Raw genomic sequence first — 20,718 nt, forward strand, 5'->3', positions numbered from 1 at the left:
TTTAAAAATAAATTCTCAGATCCCAGATGAAGAACTCTTGAGATAAAAGGAGAAGAAGGGATATTTGCTTATCTAGATAGATATTTTAATGCAGTAGTAACATGGCAGCTAATTGGTACAATGGATAGAGAGCTGGATATGGTGTCAGAAAGATTCATCTTCCTAAGTAGAAATCTGATCTCAAACCCTTGGTAGCTATGTGACCCTGGCCAAATCATTTCACCCTGTTTACCTCAGTTTTCTCATCTGTCAAATGAACTGGAGAAAGAAATGAAAAACCATCCCACAATCTTTGCCTAGAAAACTTCATATATGGGGTCACAAAGAAACCAACCTGACTGAACAACCTTGCTTTATTTTTGTCTATTGCTCTGTGTTTTTAAAGTGGGTACTTCCTTGAGAATCCTCCTAAGAGGTCAATAAAACAAGTATCATTGTCCCTATTTAGAGATTTTAAAAATGTGACTAGAGATTAAGTGTTAGGAGAGAGGAGGAGCACATGACTGGTAAGGATCCAAGATAGTATTAAAACCAAGATGGCTCCATTCCAAGTCTATCCCACTTTCCTCTATGTCTCACCCACTCTCTGGACTTTTCTCATTATTTAAGCAAATACATCCCTATGCACCTAGAACAAGATTCTCAGTTACTTCTAGTTTGTGGACCATTCTAGCAAGGTTAACCCAAGAGAGAGAGAGAGACAGAGAGAGACAGAGAGACAGAGACAGAGATAAAGAGATCACCTGCTCCATTGCTTTTTGCTGCCCATAATTAGTGATAATGATAATGATGAGTGATACCTTATAGCACTTTGAGCTTAACATAATACTTTACAAACTTTATCTCATTAAATCCTCACAAAAACCCTGGCAGGTAGTAATATTATCCCCATTTCACGGATGAGGAAATTGAGAAGGACAATGGTTAAGAGACTTCCCAAGGGTCACAGAACTAGTGAGTGAATGAAGCTGGATTTGAAGTCAGTTCTCTATCTACTGCATCGCCTAGCTGCCATTGTTCAGACATTTCAGTCATGTCTGACTCTGAGATCCTATTTGAGATTTTCTTGGCAGAGATCCTAGAGTGCTTTGCCATTTCCTTCTCTAGCTCATTTTACAGATGAGGAAATTCAGGCAAACAGGGTGAAATGACTTGCACAGAGACACATAACTAGTGTCTGATGACAGACTGGAACTCAGGTCTTCCTGACTTCAAACCCAGAGCTCTATTCACTGCATCACCTATTGCCTGAAGCTACTGTTACTAAACTATATCCTGATAAATGAAGTCAACGCCCTTTTTAGTAAGACACTAAGGAAGGTAGTCACTTTTTTTAAAATTAAATATAAGTAGAGTGTTAATCCATCAGGGAGAACAGCATCTATTAATAATAACTCCCTAAACCCCACTGTAACAGAGATTTCATTTGGGGATCCTGTAGCTCTCAGGGAAAAAGTCTCAGGTTGGGGGTTCCCCCCCCAGTCTTCTTCCTGCCTCACACTGTGATGCCTTCCTTCCAGGTGCACTGAAGGCATTAAAATAATCAAGGGACACTTCTGGGACTTTTCCCTCCAGGTCTCCCAAGGCCTCTCACTTCCAGAAAAGGATTAAACTTCGTCAAATCCTTTTGGCACATGGGCACCAATTCTGTGCAAAGCATTATGCTAACCATGAAGATACAAAGACAAAAATGAAACAACTGCAGAGGAAACAGTCCCTGGCCTCAAGAAGCTTACATTCTTTTGGGATAAAGGGAAAGGGATATGACACCTACATAAATATATAGCACTGTAGAGAGAGTCTTGGTCCTGGAGTAAGGAAGACAAGTTCAAATCTATGTGATCCTGGGCAATTCACCACTTCTGCCTGTCTCAGTTTCCTTCTCTGTAAAATGGCATCTATTCCACAATGCTAGTGTGAGGATAACATACGATAATGTTTAAAAAGTACTTTGTCATTTTTTTTTATTTTTGACTAGTGAGTCAGAACTGGGTAACTATTTTTTTCATATTTTTCCATGTTTACATGATTCATTTTCTTTCCCTCCCCTCTTCCTTCCCCCCTCCTAGAGCCAACATGCCATTCCACTGGATTGTAAAAATGTTATCACTTGATATGTATTTCCATATTATTCATTTTGGCTATAGAGCAATTTTTAATGCATAAGTCCCAAATCATGAATCCATATATACATGTGATACGTCATATGGTCTTCTTTTGCATTTCTATTCCTATAGTTCTCTCTCAATGTGGTTAGCATTCTTTCCCATAAGACCTTCAGGAGTGTCCTGGCTTGTTGCATTGCTACTAGTAGCAAAGTCCATGACATTGGATGGTTCCACAATGCTTTACTTTCTGTGTACAAAGTTCTCCTGGTTCTGCTCATTTCACTTTGCATCAGTTCACTGAGGTTCTCCCAGTTCATATAGAAATCTTCCAGATCATTGTTCCTTATGGCACAGTAGTATTCCATCACCATCATATACCACAATTTGTTCAGCCATTCCCCAATCAAGGGTCAGCCCTTCATTTTCCAATTTTTTGCCACCACAAAGAGCATGACTATGAATATTTTTGTGCAAGTATTTTTCTTTATTATCTCTTAATGTTACAAACCCCAAAGTGGTATTGCTGGATTAAAGGGCATGCAATCTTTTAAAGCCCTTTGGGCATAATTCCAAATTGCCTTTCAGAATGGTTGGATCAATTCACAACTCCACCAGCAATGCATTAGTGTCCCGATTTTCCATCCCCTCCAACATTTATTATTTTTCTTTACTGTCATATTGGCCAATCTGCTAGGTGTGAGGTAGTACCTCAGAGTTGTTTTGATTTGCATTTCTATAATTAGAAGGGATTTAGAACACTTTTTCATATGATTATTTATAGTTTTGATTTCTTCATCTGAAAACTCCCTATTCATGTCCCTTGACCATTTGTCAATTGCAGAATGGCTTGGTTGCTTTGACAGTCTTAAAGCAAAGTATAAATGCTAGCTATATTATTATTGGCAGTTATGTGGCATGGTTGATAGAGAGACAAGCCTAGAGCCAGGAAGACTCATCTTCAAAAGTTCAAAAATGACTTCAGATACTTACTAGCTATGTAACCTTGAGCAAGTCATTGAAAACTGTTGGCCTCAGTTTCCTCATCTGTCAAATGAGCTACAAAAGGAAATGACAAACCACTCCAGTGTCTTTGACAAGAAAATCCCAAATCTACATGTTTGGGGATTTGGGTTTCATAAGATTATTCACTTACAAAAATGAATAATATGGAAATGTTTTGGGTGGCAATACATGTATAACCCAGATTGAATTGCTTGTCAGCTCTGTGAGGAAGGAAGGAAGAAGAGAGGGAGACAATTTGGAAACTAGAACATTGGGAAACAAGTGGAAATTTGTTATTACAATAAAAATAATAACTTAAAAACCCAAAAAGGGTCCCAAAGAGTTGGACATGAATGAAAAAAAAAACTGAACAAGAACAAAGTTATAATTATAATCTATACAAAGTGGTTTCAAGAGATAGCAAATGCCAAGAAGGAGCTCAGGAAAGACTCCATGGACAGGGAAGGGGTAGCTTATGAGCAGTGCTTTGAAATTAGAAGGAGAAGGGAGAGGAAGGAGAGGGAGGAGAGCATTCCAGATACAGAGCAAGGAACAACCTGTGTAATGGCAGGGAACATCATAATGAGCAGACTGGTGTGACTAGAATGAAGAATACATGAAGAATAAAAATTAATTTTATGTTTTTAATTTTTAATTTTATTTTTCTATTAACAAATTGCTATTTTTTCTCTCTTCTCCACACCCTCCCATAGAAAAAAAGAAAGAAAAAAGACAAACACAATTCCTATAACAAACACTCATAGTCAAATTTGAAAGGAAATGTGATCCTGGAAAGTACAGGAAAGGAAAGTGGGAGCCATATTGTGAAGGGCTTTAAATGGCAGACCCAGGCCTTTGCAAGGGAACCTATTAGGTATTTGAATAGAGAGGGTGACCTGGGTCACTTGGAATGTAACCGCTAAGCCTTACGTGTTGGCCATACTTCAACCAGATGCCCAATTCCTTCATACTGCTAAGGGCAGGGAAACTTTAAGTGACTATGCCAAAATAGCTTCTTCTCCCCATCTCTGAAGGAATTGTTCCAGACCCGAATTGACCTGAGTATCCTTATAATAAATCCGTGATGGCAAACCTATGACATGTTTAGCCATTTTTGATGACACATGGTCGCATGTGGGCTCAGCATGCTGGGGGCGGGGCTGCTCCATGTGTTGGCCATGGGGACTTAGGGGGGAGGGGTGCAAATGGCCAATGGTGGTTGCCAGGTGGCTGGAGCATGTGGGGCTCCCGATGGGGCGGGGAGGAGGAGCACACACAGGCAGGCAGGCTGCCTGACAGCAGCCACTGCTCTCGGGGAGCCCCCCAGCCAGCCAGCTGCAGAGGTGGGGGAGGGGAACAGGGCCAGTAGAAGTGGGTGGGGTTCCAGTCCACCTGCAATGGAGGAGTGCCTGGAACTGATTACCAGATACTTTTAGCACCCTGAAAAATATAGCTGGATTTACTCACAATTTTTCCCTCTACATACTTTTGTGAGACCTTATTCTCAGTATTAAATAATGTCAAAACCAACAAAAGAAACAGATTGACAGATGATGTTAGTAGCACTTGCCTAGGCTTGAAGTGTACAAAATACCAACCTTCAATTGAAGATTTAGCCAATGAAATTCAGCAACAAAAAGTCACTAATAGGCAGGTTAGTTAAAGAATTCCCCCTCCCCCTCACTTCACAGCACCCCACACATGTTAAATAATATCAAGACCAACAAAAGAAAGCGACTGACAGATGAGTAAAGAAGTAACTAAGCAGGTAAGTTAAATAATTCGTTTTTGGTTTATTAAATATAGTTATGTGTTACAATTATACATTTTTGTTATATAAATTATAAATATCATGAAATCATGTTTTTTTTTTTCTCGAAGTGACACACCATCCAAGTTATGCTCAGTCTTTTGGGGAATTTTGACACACCAAGTTCAAAAGGTTGCCCATCACTACAATAAATTCTTGTATGTCTTCCTTGAAGAGAACAGTCACTAATGTCCATACAGCTGCTCTGAGAGCTAATGCCCATGCTTGAAATAAAAGCATAGACATTGTTGTGTTAGAAGCATCAACATTGCAGCTGGCTCCAGGGCCCTTGAAAGCTCCTTTATGAACCACGAGTTGAGAACTGCTGGAATTAAAAAGGGGGAGGAAGAGTCAGCTAGTTTCTGGGCTACAAGTGACTGTGGGTTTCCTCCTCTCATGGTCTTCACCAATTATCAGGAGCGATGCCAGCATCTTGCAGGTGAGGGAAATTCCCAAGATGCCCTGAGAGAAGAAAACAAAGCAAGAAATAATTAGCCCTCAAAGTAAAACAAGGAGTGGAACTGTTAGGAGAAAGACCTCAACAGAGTTCAGAGACTATGTAGATGTCTGCCTTACATCCCCCTGCTTCTCAGAGACACCATAATAGAACCCAATACAGAAAGAGCAAGCCTGACCCAGACCCTGGCCCCATACATATAACATGGCTAGGTGCTATAGTGGATAGAGTGTTGGTCTTGGAGTCAGGAAGACCTGTGCTCAAATCCTGATTCAGACACTTCTAAGATATGTGACATAAAGCAACTCCCTTAACCTCTCTCAATGTCCTCTCTGTAAAATGAGGATAATACTGGGTACCTTACATGGTCTTTGTGAGGATCAAATGAGATTACATATGTAAAGAAAGCTCTCTGCAAACCTCAAAGCACCATTTACTTTTATTATTAATAAGATCATCCTTTGATCATAACACACCTTCCATGAAGAAATACATCATGTCTTATAACCCTAGCCTTATGGTTGTTAGTGTTACAGCTCAAAATACAACTATTTCCCCCCTAAATTATTCCCCAGTGTAAGCAATATGTGCCTTGTTTATAACATGATGAATAGGGAAATATGTATTATATGATAATATTTGTACAACCTATATCATATTACCTACCTTTGAGGGGGAGTGGGAATAAGGGGAGGGGAGAAGAAAAAAGAATAATCTAAACATTTTTGGACTTAGATAATGTGAAAATTTGTTTCTCTTGTATAAGGAGTTATAATGTATTATATATTTATAACAAATCATATGCAGATTATATTGTTTATATTACATATATTATGTTATTGTGTTACATATGAAACAATTATATATCCATATAAACAGTTCTGTGCCCAAGAGGTCCAGAACATGCTGAATTAGAAACTACTAGTGGGAAGAAACTGACTGATGTTTCTCTGGACAAGTAGAACAATGGCAAGCAGGGTAGGAGGCTCTCATTCTATGGATCTCTAGGGCAGTGTTATAGAATTCCTGCCCTGAAAGCAATAAGAACAAGAAGAGTCTGTCAACCCTAGTGTTTCATTGAATGTGAGGTACCTTGTAACAGCAAAAACTGAAGCCAATGCAAGAGACAATGCAAGAGACAAGGACAATCCAAAATGGCGGCCAGTCTAAACATCCTGTCTGTCTTTGAAAATGTTACAGTTGATGCTTTTTACTTGAATATTTGTCTACTTCTCTGGTAATTTATACCAAACTCAATAAGGATGCTTTAGGAGAATCCAGTAAACTATCCAGTTTCCGAATCCTACTCCTGCTACTCAACCCTCAACCGCCATTGGTTCTGTGCTGAAAACAACCATGTCTCAACCTAAGGCACAGCAGCTCTCTTCTCAAAATCCAGGATGTGATTAAGTATTTAAGTTTCTAAAGATCTTACAAGTGGCTTAAAAGAAAAAAAGTAAATATAAAATGTGAATTGTCAATAATCTAGTAACTAAGGAATATATTACTCATCACAAGAAAACCAAAATGCAGGTAAACTACAATATGGTTTAATAATATCATTAATTCATTTTTACAGTGCTTTGGATAGATAGGTAGTGTAGTAGATAGAATATCAGACCTGGAGTTAGAAAGATTAATCTTCCTGAGTTCAAATCTGACTTCAGATACTTATTAAGTATGTGACCCTGGCTAAGCCACTTTACCCTGTTTGCCTCAGTTTCCTCATCTATAAAATGAGCTGGAGAAAAAAAATGGCAGACTACTCCAGTATCTTTGCCAAGAAAACACCAAATGGGGTCATGAAAAGTCAGACATGACTGAAAATGACTGAACAATTCATAGTGCTTTAAGTTCTAGAAAATGCTTTTCTCACAATCCTGCCAAGGAGGCAAAGTATTATTAATCCCATTTTATAGATGAAAAATCTACAATTCAGAGAAAGCAAATGATTTGCCCAAAGTCACTCACTGATAAAATTAATTTGAAACTTTACATTAGAATAGAAGTCATTAAACCTGGATTCAGAGAGGATCTGTGCATAGATTTCACGGGATCTGTGAACTTGTGTGGGAAAAAAATTAAATAAAATAAATGTTCACTGTAATTAGTTTCCTTTATAACTCTATATTTTGTTTTAGGTGTTTAAAAATGTATGCTGAAGAGTCCATAGATTTTCCTAAGATTACTGTGAAGGTCCATGAAACAAAAAAGCAAAGAACTCCTAAACTAGAATATAAGCTCATTGCCAAGTAGAATTTGTACTTATAACTGAGCATGTAGCCTAGTGCCTGGCACACAGAAAGCATTTAATAAATATTTGTTGATTGATTAAAGTCTATTCTCAGGGCAGCTAGGTAGCTCAGGGGATAGACAGCCAGATCTAGAGATGGGAAGTCCTGGATTCAAATTTGATCTCAGACACTTCCTAGCTGTACAAGTCACTTAACCCCAATTGCCTAAATCCTACCACTCTTCTGTCTTGGAGCCAATACTTAGTATTGATCCTAAGACAGACAGTAAAGATCTTTTAAAAATCCCATTTCTCTCCTGACTCCCAGGCCAATAATCTTTCTCTCATTGTAGAGATGCTTCACTTTTGGAACTCATAAGAACAGAGTTCTAGTCTTCTCTCTGTCACTACTTTACCATTTGACTTCAGGCAAGTCATTTCCCTTTCTGTTTTATCCTTCACCAAAAAAGGGAGTTGAACTAGGTAATTTCTAACGTCCCATCCAGGTGATTCTATTCCAATCCACTGGCCCCAGCTTGAATATTTTTTGAGTCATTGGAAACAAAAGGATATCAGGGTAAAGTGAGACAGGAGGCAGTAGGTAAAAAAAACAGAATCCTTACCTTTCTATTCATTTTGGACTTTCCATGGAGTCAAACCAAGCTTTAAAAATTCTGTGCAATTTATAAAATCTTCTGGATAGTTGTTGACTTGAAACACATCTATGGGGACTTGAGAAAGGTCTGTGTTGTCACAGAACAGGAGGGGCAAGGAAATAACTCTCAAGGATTCTATCTGTTCATCAGTAAAAAAACCCCTGGATTCTTCCACCAAAACCTGCAGATACAGGGAGAAATCAGCCGGTCTGGAATATAGCATTCATTTCATCAATGCTAACTCTGAGTGTGTACTGCATGTGAAGGTAGGCATGGTATCATCCAAGCACAATTCCCAAGGAATGTCAACCAGCCCAACCATATCCATTTGCTTTCTTCCACTGACCCTGATCCTTTTCTACTCTCCTTACTCCTGATTGGAACAGGAAGGGGAAAACTCATCTCATTCATGAACCTAAAAGGGGAGCTTGCTCCTAGCAGCAGAATCACAGAGTCTACCACATGCCACAAATGACCTTATGGTCCAACCTCTGAGGGTGCCAAAGCTCCTCTACCTAGGCCTGTCCCTGAACCCACAACACCCTACTTATTTCAGGATGGCTCTGTGATTTCACTCTCAGATCAGAGACTGAGCCATGACACTGACTGAACATTCCAGAATTAGGAAACAGCATCATGGATAGAACACTAGACTCAGAGCCTCAAAGAACTGGATTTGAATCCCACCTGTCCCCATCTCGAGTCTGCTGAAACTGTTGGCCAATCAGACAAGAAATCAGAGGTCCCACTCTCCCACTGGGAACAAAAGGCTCAGCCAAGGCCCTGATCCACAAGTCAATGTTGTCTGCTGTCCCATACAGGGCCAGAAATTTCTCAGCCAAATCCATATTCTCAAGAACATCACCAAGCTCCTCCACAGTCTGGGGCTCCGAGAGACCACAGAAACGTCTCCAAGCATTGTACCCTGGAACAATACCATGGAAAGATGATTGAGTAATTGCCCCAGCTCCCTTTCTGAGCCTCTCACCCACTGACCTTTCTGCCTCACCTTCACCAAATCACCCTTGTCTCATCATTCCCCATTCAACTTGACCTCTCTAGTCAAACCTAGAGAAGCTTCTGGAAGCTGTCTCCCACGGGTGACTAGCTTATTTCTGCCTCTGAGTCTTTTTGCACATGTCTCCCCCCCAAAAAAGAACTGAAAGGTCCTCCTAGCTCTTCTCCACCATTTTTCTTTACTTTTTTTCAATACTTATTTCTTCTCAAGGATTATGACTGTGTAAATGGAGAGAAAAATGAATAAAATAAATAAAAACAAAACAATGGAACTTAATCCTGCATAATTATGATGACCAAGAACAGCCCTGAAGAAGACATCAAAAAATATACCTCCCTCCTTTTTAGGGAGAGAAGTTAGAGTCTATGGGAGCAGAACATTAAATATACCATCAGATTCTGTTGATGGCATCACTACATCAGGGTCAATGTACAGCATGTCCATTTGTGGGTGATCAGACCAATATGAGCTTGGAAGGCTCTGTCACAAATCGGCGCAAATAGCCCATTTGGACATTTGGGATGGAGGAAGTAGAAAGTAAGCCACAAAATAGGCTCAAAGGGGTATATCGAAGGGCTGGGGGTATCCTGTGAATGTACTTTCAGCTTCAGTCCTTTCTCCACCATGAAAGAAAACGGAAGTTATAGTCACTCATGATAGCCTTTGAGTCCTCGAATCTTGGAGCACTTGATCAACATCCAAATTTATCATTCCTCAGGCCCATCCCCACTTTGTTCTTTCAGAACTAATGGATTCAATTATTCAATTACTTCAATTCAAGGGTGATTTTTTTTTCAACAGGCAAAGTTGTGGGGGGCAGCTAGATGGCTCAGCATACTGAAAGCCAAACCTAGAGATGGGAGGTCCTGGATTCAAATCTGACCTCAGATACTTCCCAGTTGTGTGACCCTGAGCAAGTCACTAAACTCCCATTACCTAGCCCTTACCACTTTTATGCCTTGGAACCAATACACAGTATTGATTCTAAAGCAGAAAGGAAGGATTTCATTTTTTTAAAGAGGCAGAGTAATGGTAAATAGGGAGCTGATCTTGAAGCCAGAAAGACTTCTGTTGGAGATCAGTCTGACAGGTAATGGCTGAGTGGTTGAGGGTAAATTACTCAACTTCTTGGCAGTTAGACAAGTCTTTAAGATGATGTGGTGCAGAGAGGGTGCCAACCAGAACTCGTAGAGAGAGTTTCTTCATCCAGGAATTCCCTCTATCAATGAAATCACAGTTCTAGTGGCTGCTAACTTTTCACTTATTCATAAAGCAAACTCCCATCTCTATTTCATACAGCTGAAAAAATGTCTTCAGAAAGCATATTTTTCTCACTTTTCTTTCTCACCACTCTTTTATTATACTATTTTTAAAACCCATACTCTTCCTCTTTCTTTATGGTAGAGTCACCTCATTTTCTCATATCCTTTTTGTGGAACCCAGGAGACATTTTATGGCTGTTTCTGCTCTGATCATTTCCTCTGTTTCCCTTCACAAATGTATTTTCTTGCATTATTGGGCAATTTTTCTGTTTTGTGATTGATATAAAAATAAAAAACACAAGGAAAAAATCCCAGATCTAAGCAAGTATATTCTGAGTGGGTCAGATCAATTCCAAAATTGACTTTTCTTAAAACAATGATAAACAACAAATCTGTTTATGGAATCTTGTCCAAAAACCAAGGAGACTATAAGTCCCTCGAATCAGAAATTGACTCATTTTTGTATTTGTATCCTTAGTGTCTAGCACATAGTAGGTGCTTCATAAATGCTTGTTGGTTCAAATTCCTTCATTCTTATTAGTCTAGGATCCATTAACAGTGATGATTGGGGCAGCTAGGTGGCACAGTAAATAGAGTTCCAGGCTTTGAATCAGGAGGACCTAAGTTCAAATATGGCCTCAGACACTTCCTCACTCTATGATCTATGGGCAAACAACTTAGCCCCATTTGCCTAGCCTTTGCCCTTGTAGCTTAGATGAGTTGTTACTAAGACTGAAAGGAGAGACAGATAGACAGAGACAGAGAAAGACAGAATCACCCCTATCTTTGGCTCATGAATCCAGCCTCAATCAGCAATCAGTCTGGCAAACCCTTCCTCCTTTTGGTCCATTGACAACACGTCTCTCTTCTTAGGGCAACAAAGGCAGGAGGGACATACCTGGGATGCCATGGTCTCTGCTCCCTTGCATGTTGATGGCAGCCAGATCTAAGCCGATGACCTCAGTCTGTTGAAAGAGCCGCTCTCTGACCTCTTCATTCAAGATCTCGTCCTGCTTCAATTGCTTGGATGGATTGATTAGTAGACCTCGGAGGACTGGATCAATGCCTCGTGGAAAAGGCAAACAGCATTAGGTTCTATATATATATAAGGGAAGGTATCAGAGAGAATCAATGGAATCTCAGAGTTAAGAGTAGGTTTTAGGAGTGTGTAGGTACCATTGTGGATCGAACAAAAGTCCTAGAGTCAGGAGGATCGAGGTTCAAACCTAACTTCAAATACTTCCTACCTGTGTGACCCTGGGCAAGTCATTTAACACCAATTGCTCAATCCTCGCTGCTCTTCTGTCTTAGAATTAATATTGGAGGAGCTTGGTGAATATTTCCCATCTGTATGACCCTGGGCAAGTCATTTACCCTCCATTTGCCTCTGTTTCCTCAACTATAAAATGGGGATAATGATAGCACCTATCTCCAGGGATGGTTATGAGAATCAAATAAGAGAAAAAATCCCTACCTAAGTAGCACAGAATATAGAGTACCAGGCCTGGAGTGAGGAGGACCTAGGTCCAAATTTGGCCTCAGACACTTCCTCTCTGTATGATCCTTGGCAAATCACTTAATCCCAATTGCCTAGCCCTTTCCACTCTTATGTATTAGAACCAATATTTGGTATTGATTCTAAGACATAGAGTAAGGGTTTTTAAAAAGAAGAATTAATACTAAAACAGAAGATAACAGTAAAAACTGAGTAGTTCCAGAGCCATCTAGTCTCACCCTAAATAAGACTTTAACCATGCAAAGAGGGGGAGCCTACTTCTTCTTAAAGCAGCCCATTTCATTTGTAGACACCTCTTATTGTTAGGAAGTTTTTCTTTTCAACAAACTTAAAAGTGCTTCTTTGAAAGGTCCATGCATTGCTCCTGGTTCTGCCCTCTAGAGTCAAACAGAGTAAATGTAAGCCCTTGTCACATGAAAGCCATTCAAATATCTGAGAACAAGTACTCTCTCCCAAGTTTTCTCTCCTCCAGGCTAAGTATTGTTGCAATGGAAGTAGTGCCTGAGCATGATTGGCAAGTCTTCAAGACAGAAAATATCTCATCTCTCTCCCGGACTTCACTGGACCTTGGACAAGCAGACCTTCAATCAAGAGTAAGCAGAAGGTTCCCAATACCTTTAGGTGGACTAAAGGGAAGATTGAGGAAGACTTCTGCCATCCTCTGGACCTCAGCAGACCTCCATCTGGATATCAACAACTGCCTGTCAAGGATTCTATTTTGTAAGATCTCTGTTGGACTGACCTTTAGAAGTTGAGTGTAGGAGGATAGGATTATTCATTAGGAATTTACATTAAGGGTTTATAGTTTAAGATTTCCCTCTCTCCTTCCTTTTCCTCTCTTCTCTATTAAATAAAATCAAAATATTTATATGTTCCTTCTATGTTTCTTCCCTAAAACCCCTTCGATCCTATTGTAATATTTCAGTATCCTGATCTCCTTCAAATGATCTTCATCTGGAATGACCTCAAGTCTCTTTGCCACCTTTGCTGTCTTCTACTAGACATTCTAGCTTATTGATATCCCTCCTAAAATATGGCATCCAGAAATGAACTCCAGAGGTGGTCTAAGCAGGACCATGGGCCTAGCAACTCTTTAATCCTGGGAGCTAGAATGTTAGCCCTGGAGAAACAGTGTAACATAGGAATACATGCACTGGACATAGCTTCAGATGATCAGTTATTCAGATTGGTTGGGTGACTTGGGGCAAATTCTCCCTCCTGCCTCAGGATGGGAATCCCCTAAGCCCTCTGACTCCAGATCATCTTTTCTTCCCTTCCTAACCTCTCACTCTTAATGGGCATCATCTACTCCTATGAAATCAGTTACCACCATTTTGCTGGTAACTCCTGAGCTCTAGCCCTGCCATCCCCGATTGCCTATGAGATGTCACCTGCATTTCCCTCAACAATCAAAGACTGAACTTGTAAAGCTCCTCCTCCCCAAAGCTGCCCTTCCCTTCCAGCTTTTCTTTTTCTATCACTGGAAATCCCGTTTGTCTATGATGTCTCCTTCTCCCCATCCTCTCACATTCCATCAGCTGCCACTAGAAATAATTGACATGTACAGATAGATTTGAGGTCACCAAAGTGTTTTTGATGCATCTGAGCCTTACAACGGCCACTATGAGACATCACAGGCATTTTGCAGATGAGGAAATTGAAATTCAGAAACACCGATTATTGCTCATAGTCATACAACCAGCACCAGAGGCAGGAGTTAAACTCAAGACTCCTTACTACAATCCCATCAGGTCAAATCCAATCTTTTTTTCCTTTATCTTTATATTTTATATCTTTTCCACCAATATTGCCACTACCCTCATTCAGTTCTTTATGGCTTCTTGTCTGCTCTTGTCACCTCCTGTTTCACCTCTTTTCTGTCCATCCATAGTAGAAGAGGAAGTTAATTTTTAGGAAGAAAAACCAGGTCTCCTTCCCTCCTCATCGTCCAAGTCCCACCCCAACCTCCAGAACCAGTCCATTATTTAGTCCCTGGTTTCTCGTCTTTGCTCACTGTTCACTCGGAGGCTTCCCTAGGGGTGATTCTGGAATATGAAGGCCTCCTCTGCATGTTCCTAATGGACAGCCAATTCTGACCATGCTCCTTCTGTGCTCAAACACCGTTAGAAGTTCCTGATTAGGCCATTATAGGATGCAATGCAAACTCCTTAGCCTGACATTAGTAGAAATAGACAGAGCTGTCAGGCAGCCAGCTTCTCTGCTTATTAAGAAAGCTCCTCTCTATTGCCCCTAAGATCAAATAAAAACATTGGCATTTAAATCCCTTTACAACCTGGTGCCAAACCACCTTTCCAGACTTATTATTCATGACTTCCCTTCAGTCACTCTATGGCAACCAAGCTGCCCTTCTTCTTATTGCTCTCATGTAACACTCTCTCCTCTCTCTATTTTTGCACTGGCTGTCCCTCACGCCTAGAACGTGCTCCCTCTCCACATCTAATACTTCAATTTTCTATTGTTGTTCAGTCACTTAAGCTGTGTACAACTCTTTGTGGCCCCATTTGGAATTTTCTTGGCAAAGATACTGAAGTAGTTTGCCATTTCCTCCTCCAACTCATTTAACAGATAAGGAAACTGAGGCAAACAGGAAAGTGGGAATATATGGTGACTTGCCCAAGTTCACACAGCCAGTAAGTGTCTAAGGAGAGATTTGAACTTGTGGAGATGAGTCTTCCTGATTCCAAGTTCATTAGTTGACCCACGTTAGCACTGAGCTGCCCCATCTGACATTGGATAAATGTTCCTTGATGGATGGGTTAATCTTAAAATGACAACAGATAAGGTGTCTAGGTGGCTCAGTGAATAGAGAGCCAGGCTTGGAGGCAGGAAGGTTCAAATCTGGCCCCAGACATTTCCAAGCTGCACGACTTGGACAAGTCACTTAACTCCCATTGACTAGCCTTTACCACTCTTCCATATTGGAACCAATATTTTAGTATTGATTTTAAGACAGGAAGCAAAGCTTTGGGGCGGGGGAATGATACCATGCTAACTAGCTCTGCAGAACAAATTTCCCCCCACCATAACATATAGCATCCATCCCTTAATCCTAGATAAGCCAGCCATCTCACAGGTGAACACTGAAGATTAGAAGTCGTATTATAGCCCCCTAGGCTGGGAGCAGCCCAAAGAGTGCAGACCTGGCAGGCACGGGTCAACAGCGCCATCTTTCTATATGAAGGACTACGATACTGATCATAGTTATTGGCTAAGACAATATTCATAAGGCCTGGGTCATCAAGTAGAACTGCTGACCTGGCAAATGGACTAACCAAATGGGAAATCCTGGCCGAGCCCGTGCAAGGAGAAAAGACCTCTTATCACTTGCTAGAACAATGGGTGGTTTGAGACATGGGAGGATTAGCTGAGTGGACAAGAAATTGTCGGCAATTCTAACTTCAGTTCCATTTACAACGTGAATCTCTTTTAAACCAATTAACAGTAAGATGAAGTCATTTATTTCTAAGCAATTACAGATCTACCCTCATAGGAGATATTGATTTCATAGAATTATAGAATGTCAGCACTGGAAGAGATCTCAATTCATCTGACCCCCTCCTATTTACAGAGAAGGGGAACTGAGACCAGTGGATCTTTCTACTATGCCACACAGACTCCTAGCTAAAAATAAGATCAAATAGGGATTATGGAGCCATATTATATTAAAAGAAGCTAGGTGGCACAGTGGATAGAAAGTCAGGCCTAGAGATGGGAGATCCTGGGTTCAAAAATGGCCTCAGAGGGACAGCTGGGTGGTTTGGTGAATTGATACCTGGGTCTAGAGATGGGAGGTTCTAGGTTCAAATCTGGCCTCAGACACTTCCCAGCTGTGTGACCCTGGGTAAGTCACTTAACCCCCATTGCCTAGCTCTTACCACTCTTCTGCCTTGGAACCAATACATGGTATTGATTCTAAGGCAGAAGGGAAGGGTTTTTTTAAAAATGGCCTCAGACATTTCCAAGCCACGTGACCATGGGACTGGGTAGCCCTTACTCTTCTTCTGACTTGGAACTAATACTTACTATTTATTCTAAGATAGAAGATGCATGTTTTAAAGAAGAAAAAATTATATTAGTAGAAACAACCTTGAACTTAGAGGCAAAAGATGGTTCTAGAACCAGCTCTAGAACTGGCTAGCTCTGTGACACTGAGCAAGTCTTCATCTCTCTTGATGAAGTTTTTTTCTTCTACAAAATGAAGCAATTATACTATATGTTCCCTAAGCTCCCTTCCTACTTTAACTGCTGTGATTCTCCCTGACAAAGAATTTGAGCACATTTCATTCCCTACCATATCCTAGGAGTCTCTTGACCAGGCTAACATCTTGTAGGCAACATCCATCTATTGGAATAAATAATGGAAACAGCCAAAGGGACTTCTAGGGCACATACCTTACAAAGCAAAATAGGACTCACCATGATGGATCAGATCCTTGACCCATCTATCCCAGAATTCTATAGCCAAAAGAAACTTTGAGGTGATGCTGTAGAAGGGTTATGTGACTCTCCCTCATCTTCAGCCTTTAAAGAACCAGTATGTCCCCACTTTTCTCAATAGTTAACCATTGCTCTTTCAGATATGTATTCTTTTTATCTATTTCCTGCCATTATATACATAGTAAAATCAGGAAACCAGGTTCTAATTCTATTTGACCTTAGACAAGTCATCCCATTTCTCAAAACCTTAATTCCTTTATCTGCAAAATGAAGGGACTGGAGTAAATGACCTCCAAGGTCCTTTCCAGCTGTGAATCTATGAACCCATCACTCCTAAAGGCTTTAAGGACTTTTGCTCATCATAGAATTTGGTCTTTGAAGGCGCCTCACAGGTCCTATAATCCAACCAATTTATTTTACAGATGAGGACATTGAAGCCTAAAAAAGGTTAAATAACTGGTCCAAAAATCAAACTTTGCAGATAAATGGCAAACCAAGAATTCAAACTTTGGTCCCATGATTTCAAATCTAATGTTCTTTTCACTGCATCATGGGAACATTTGCCTTTGTAGACTGAAAAGGTTCAGTCTATTTTTTTTAAACCCTGACTTTCGTCTTAGTAACAACGCTAAGACAGAAGGGCAAAACCTAGGTAAAAAGGAAATGTATGAGGCCAGATTGGAACCCAGGTCCTCCATATTCCAGGGCTGCCACTGTATCTACTGTACTTGTCTAACCCAGTCCAAAGTATTTAACACTGGGCCACTAGTAAGGAAAACATGAGTTCAAATCTAGTTTCTGGCACTTCCTAATAGTGTGACTCTGGGCAAGTCACTTATTCTTTTATCTGCCTCCTTTTCCATAACTGTAAAATGGAGATAATAATAGCACCAATCTTGCAAGATTTTTGTGAGGATCAAACGAGATAATATTTGTAAAGCTCAGCACATGTAGGTCCTTTATAAATGCTTATTTCCTTCTTTCCTTCCTTTCATGTCAGATCCCTTCCACATCTTTGCTTCATCTCTCATGTTTTAGTTATCAGCTTAAGTTTACCTTCTAGGATGATCCTCCAGGAAGCAAAGAAGGTGCGATGGAGAGGGATTTTGGAGTTTGGTCCAGTTGGCTGGAACTCTTCATCCAAGCGGGACATGAAGGGTGGGATGGAGCCATGTCCAAACCGGAAAGTCAATGAGAAGATATTTGCCACTGTTGGGTCCACAGACTCATTATACCCTGTGTAGGGAGGGATGTATTTCTCTGTCTCATTTCCCAGGACTAAAGGTAGATAGTCTCTGTAATTAATAATCTGAAATGGAATGAAAATGAAGAGAATCATCTATCTTATGTTAATTGGCAGAAATCTGTGTGTGAGATTTAAAATGGTTGAGGTCTTAAACTGTAGTGATTAAAATAGTGGAAGATATAAATTGTGATAGATATAAGGGAGGGTGAGTGAATTTGACCACAGAAAATATGTTTCACTACAGTGTCTTGGTTTTAAATCAAATATAAGGTGGTCACCAGGGAAATATTCCCAATTATTCAAATACCCGAGTCAACTGGGTTTTATAGAGATTTTTAAATTAATAATATAATGAGGAATTAGAGAAAGAGAGAAAGAGTAGGAAAGGAATAATTATGAAGGGCCTCAAGCCAATATGGCCTAGACCTGAGTCTTAAGAGAGAGAATCAGTCAGTCAGTCTTTTAACACTCACCACAAGGTCTGTCTAAACAAGGATTCTAGTGACACCAGGCCAGCTCCATCTCAGCTGACTTCACCAGAGAGCCTTCCAGCCAGAGACTGTTCCAAAGGGCCTCTCTCCAGAGCCTCCAGAGGGTCAGAGTCCCCTTAGAGGAGCTCCAACAAGACCTCCTTAGAGATTGTCCTCCAAGAGCTTCCCTTGTCTAGAGCCTCTCTCAAGAGATTCTTCCCAAGCGATCCTCATCAGAGATCCTCCAAAAGGATTTCTCCAAAAGGATATCTCCTCAAGAGATTCTGCTTTTCTTATATAGGGGTTTTTCTCCCATGTCACCTCCCCTAAGTCCCTACATCTACCAATCACTGTAGACACTTTCCACAGGACTGCCCATCTAAATTCCTGCTAAATCGACCAATCTCCTCAGTAAGTCTGAATCAGAAGAAATGCTGCTGTGTCAACCAATCTCCTCAGTAAGTCTGAAGGAGAGAAAACACAGCTGAGTCAACTAATCTCATCAAGAGAAAACTTGCCTGACCCTTTTAGGTACCTAGCATCCCATTGTATCAATTCTAAAAACAGGCCTGGCTCAAAGAACTCCTTGCCTTATTATAAGCATGGGTCCAAGTACTTTCATTGTTTAGCAAAGAGTTTTTTTCCCCTAAAGCAGTCTTAAGTACGGGTGGAGTAGAGGTCCTCCCATTTCTGATCCTGGCGAGTTCTCACATCAAAATGGGGAATGTTTCTCAGTAGGGAATTCGTTCCAATTAAGAATTCCCTGATGGGGAAATTTTTAACATTCACAAGTCTAAGAGATTTCAAGATTTAAATGTAGCAAGCGGCTTGAGCTTGAGGATTATCCCACTGGCCAACTGAGAAAGGGGATCCATAAGATTATCAAAGCCCATAGATTTAGATATATCATCTTGTACAGTCTCTTCTTTTAATGATGAGCCACAAAGAGGTGAAATGGCTTGTCCATTATAATGAGAAAGAATCCTAGATTTGGAGTTCAGTTAGAGGATGTGGGTTCAAATCCCAGTTCTGAGATTTACTTTCTTTTTGACCTTGCATCTCCTAGGCCTCACTTGACTCGATTATAAAAAAAATAATAGAACTAGAAGGCCTTGAGTGTCCCTCTCCACTTAAGATCTATGATCCAAAGACCTCTCTGGGTTTCAGTTTCCTCATCTATAAAATAAGGGGATTGAATTTTATGGCATCTAAAACCCCTTCCATCTTTATCTTAGATAATACACAGCAAAGCTAAGCTCTAAACTGACCACACATCCAAACACTCTTTCTACGATATCACATTCAATATGGATTCCAAAAGATGAAAGACTGAAGTTAAAATTTGCATCACTGGGGAACTTGGGGAAAGAAAAGTTCAGTCTGGTCACTGTTTATCCCCTTCCAAACAAATTTGAAACTGATATCCTTCAGGCACACAAGCAAAAGGTCACTGTTGAGAGAGATATTTGTATTAAGATTGGTAATAGGAACAAAAATGGTTCAAAAGTGAAGCTAAACATAGTCTTTAAATCATTTTAAATAAAAGGATTTTTAGAATCATAGAATTTTCTATCTGGAAGAGACTTTAGATATCTCCAGTGAATAAATGAATGGAAAATATTTATAAAAGGTTTAATATGTGTCTAATACTGTGCTAAGAATTGGGAAAAGTATAATTATAAAAGCAAAGGAACTCCTTTTCTGAAAGAGGTCATATTTTAAATTATGGGAAATAGCACACATATAGAGGGATTCTATTATAGGACTGATAGAAAGGCTGGTAGTAAGAAAGGTGGTACTTCAGGTGAATGGCAAAGCCTCAGGGGTCCAAACTCCTTTCTATTTGAATAATCTAGAATGTGATTACCAAAAGAGTCAGTAGAATTGATAAGATATATGGATATAAGACTAAACTAGTGATGATATATTCAGTGAAAGCCACCAAGGTTTTTTCTGACCAAGTTATGATAATAGCTGTAATTAATTACCTAAAAGTTAAGTGAATGGGCAGAGGAATAGAAAAGATGGACAAATTTTGGTGAGAATAGAAAGAAAAGGAAAATATAAAGAAGAGCAATCCAGGAGAGAGAAGTTCTACTACCATTACAAGAAGCTAGGGAGTCATCTTGGCTTTTTATCATTTTAGTCAATCTGATAAGTGTGAGATAACTCAGAGCTGTTTTGATTTGCATTTCTATAATCAAAATTGATTTAGATTATTATTTAATATACTTGCATATAGCTCTGATGTCTTCTTCCAAAAACTGTCTGTTCATGTCCTTTGACTACTTAGCAATTGGGGAATGGCTCATGTTCTTATTTATTTGACAAAGTTCTTTATATATTTTAGATATAAGATCACTATCCAAGAAATGTCTTTAAAATATTTTTCCCTGTGTATCTCTTTCCTTCTTGGCTATAGTTATTTTATTTGTGCAAAGCCTTTCTAATTTAAAGTATTCTAAATTATTTGTTTTATATC

The 20,718-nt window shown here is 39.9% G+C and overlaps 1 protein-coding gene across 1 annotated transcript in view; it reads right to left on the bottom strand.

Moving 5' to 3' along the window:
• Positions 1 to 8,237: 8,237 nt before the first annotated feature.
• The window catches only part of LOC100022606 (myeloperoxidase-like), a 41,934-nt gene continuing 29,453 nt past the window's right edge, over positions 8,238 to 20,718 (bottom strand). The window contains 6 exon segments of the mRNA XM_056814766.1: positions 8,238 to 8,420; positions 8,423 to 8,447; positions 8,954 to 9,191; positions 11,445 to 11,612; positions 15,636 to 15,638; positions 17,577 to 17,829. Coding sequence (XP_056670744.1) covers positions 8,238 to 8,420; positions 8,423 to 8,447; positions 8,954 to 9,191; positions 11,445 to 11,612; positions 15,636 to 15,638; positions 17,577 to 17,829 — 870 coding nt within the window.

This window comes from Monodelphis domestica, chromosome 2, assembly GCF_027887165.1.
Source record: "Monodelphis domestica isolate mMonDom1 chromosome 2, mMonDom1.pri, whole genome shotgun sequence".
Taxonomy (NCBI): domain Eukaryota; kingdom Metazoa; phylum Chordata; class Mammalia; order Didelphimorphia; family Didelphidae; genus Monodelphis; species Monodelphis domestica.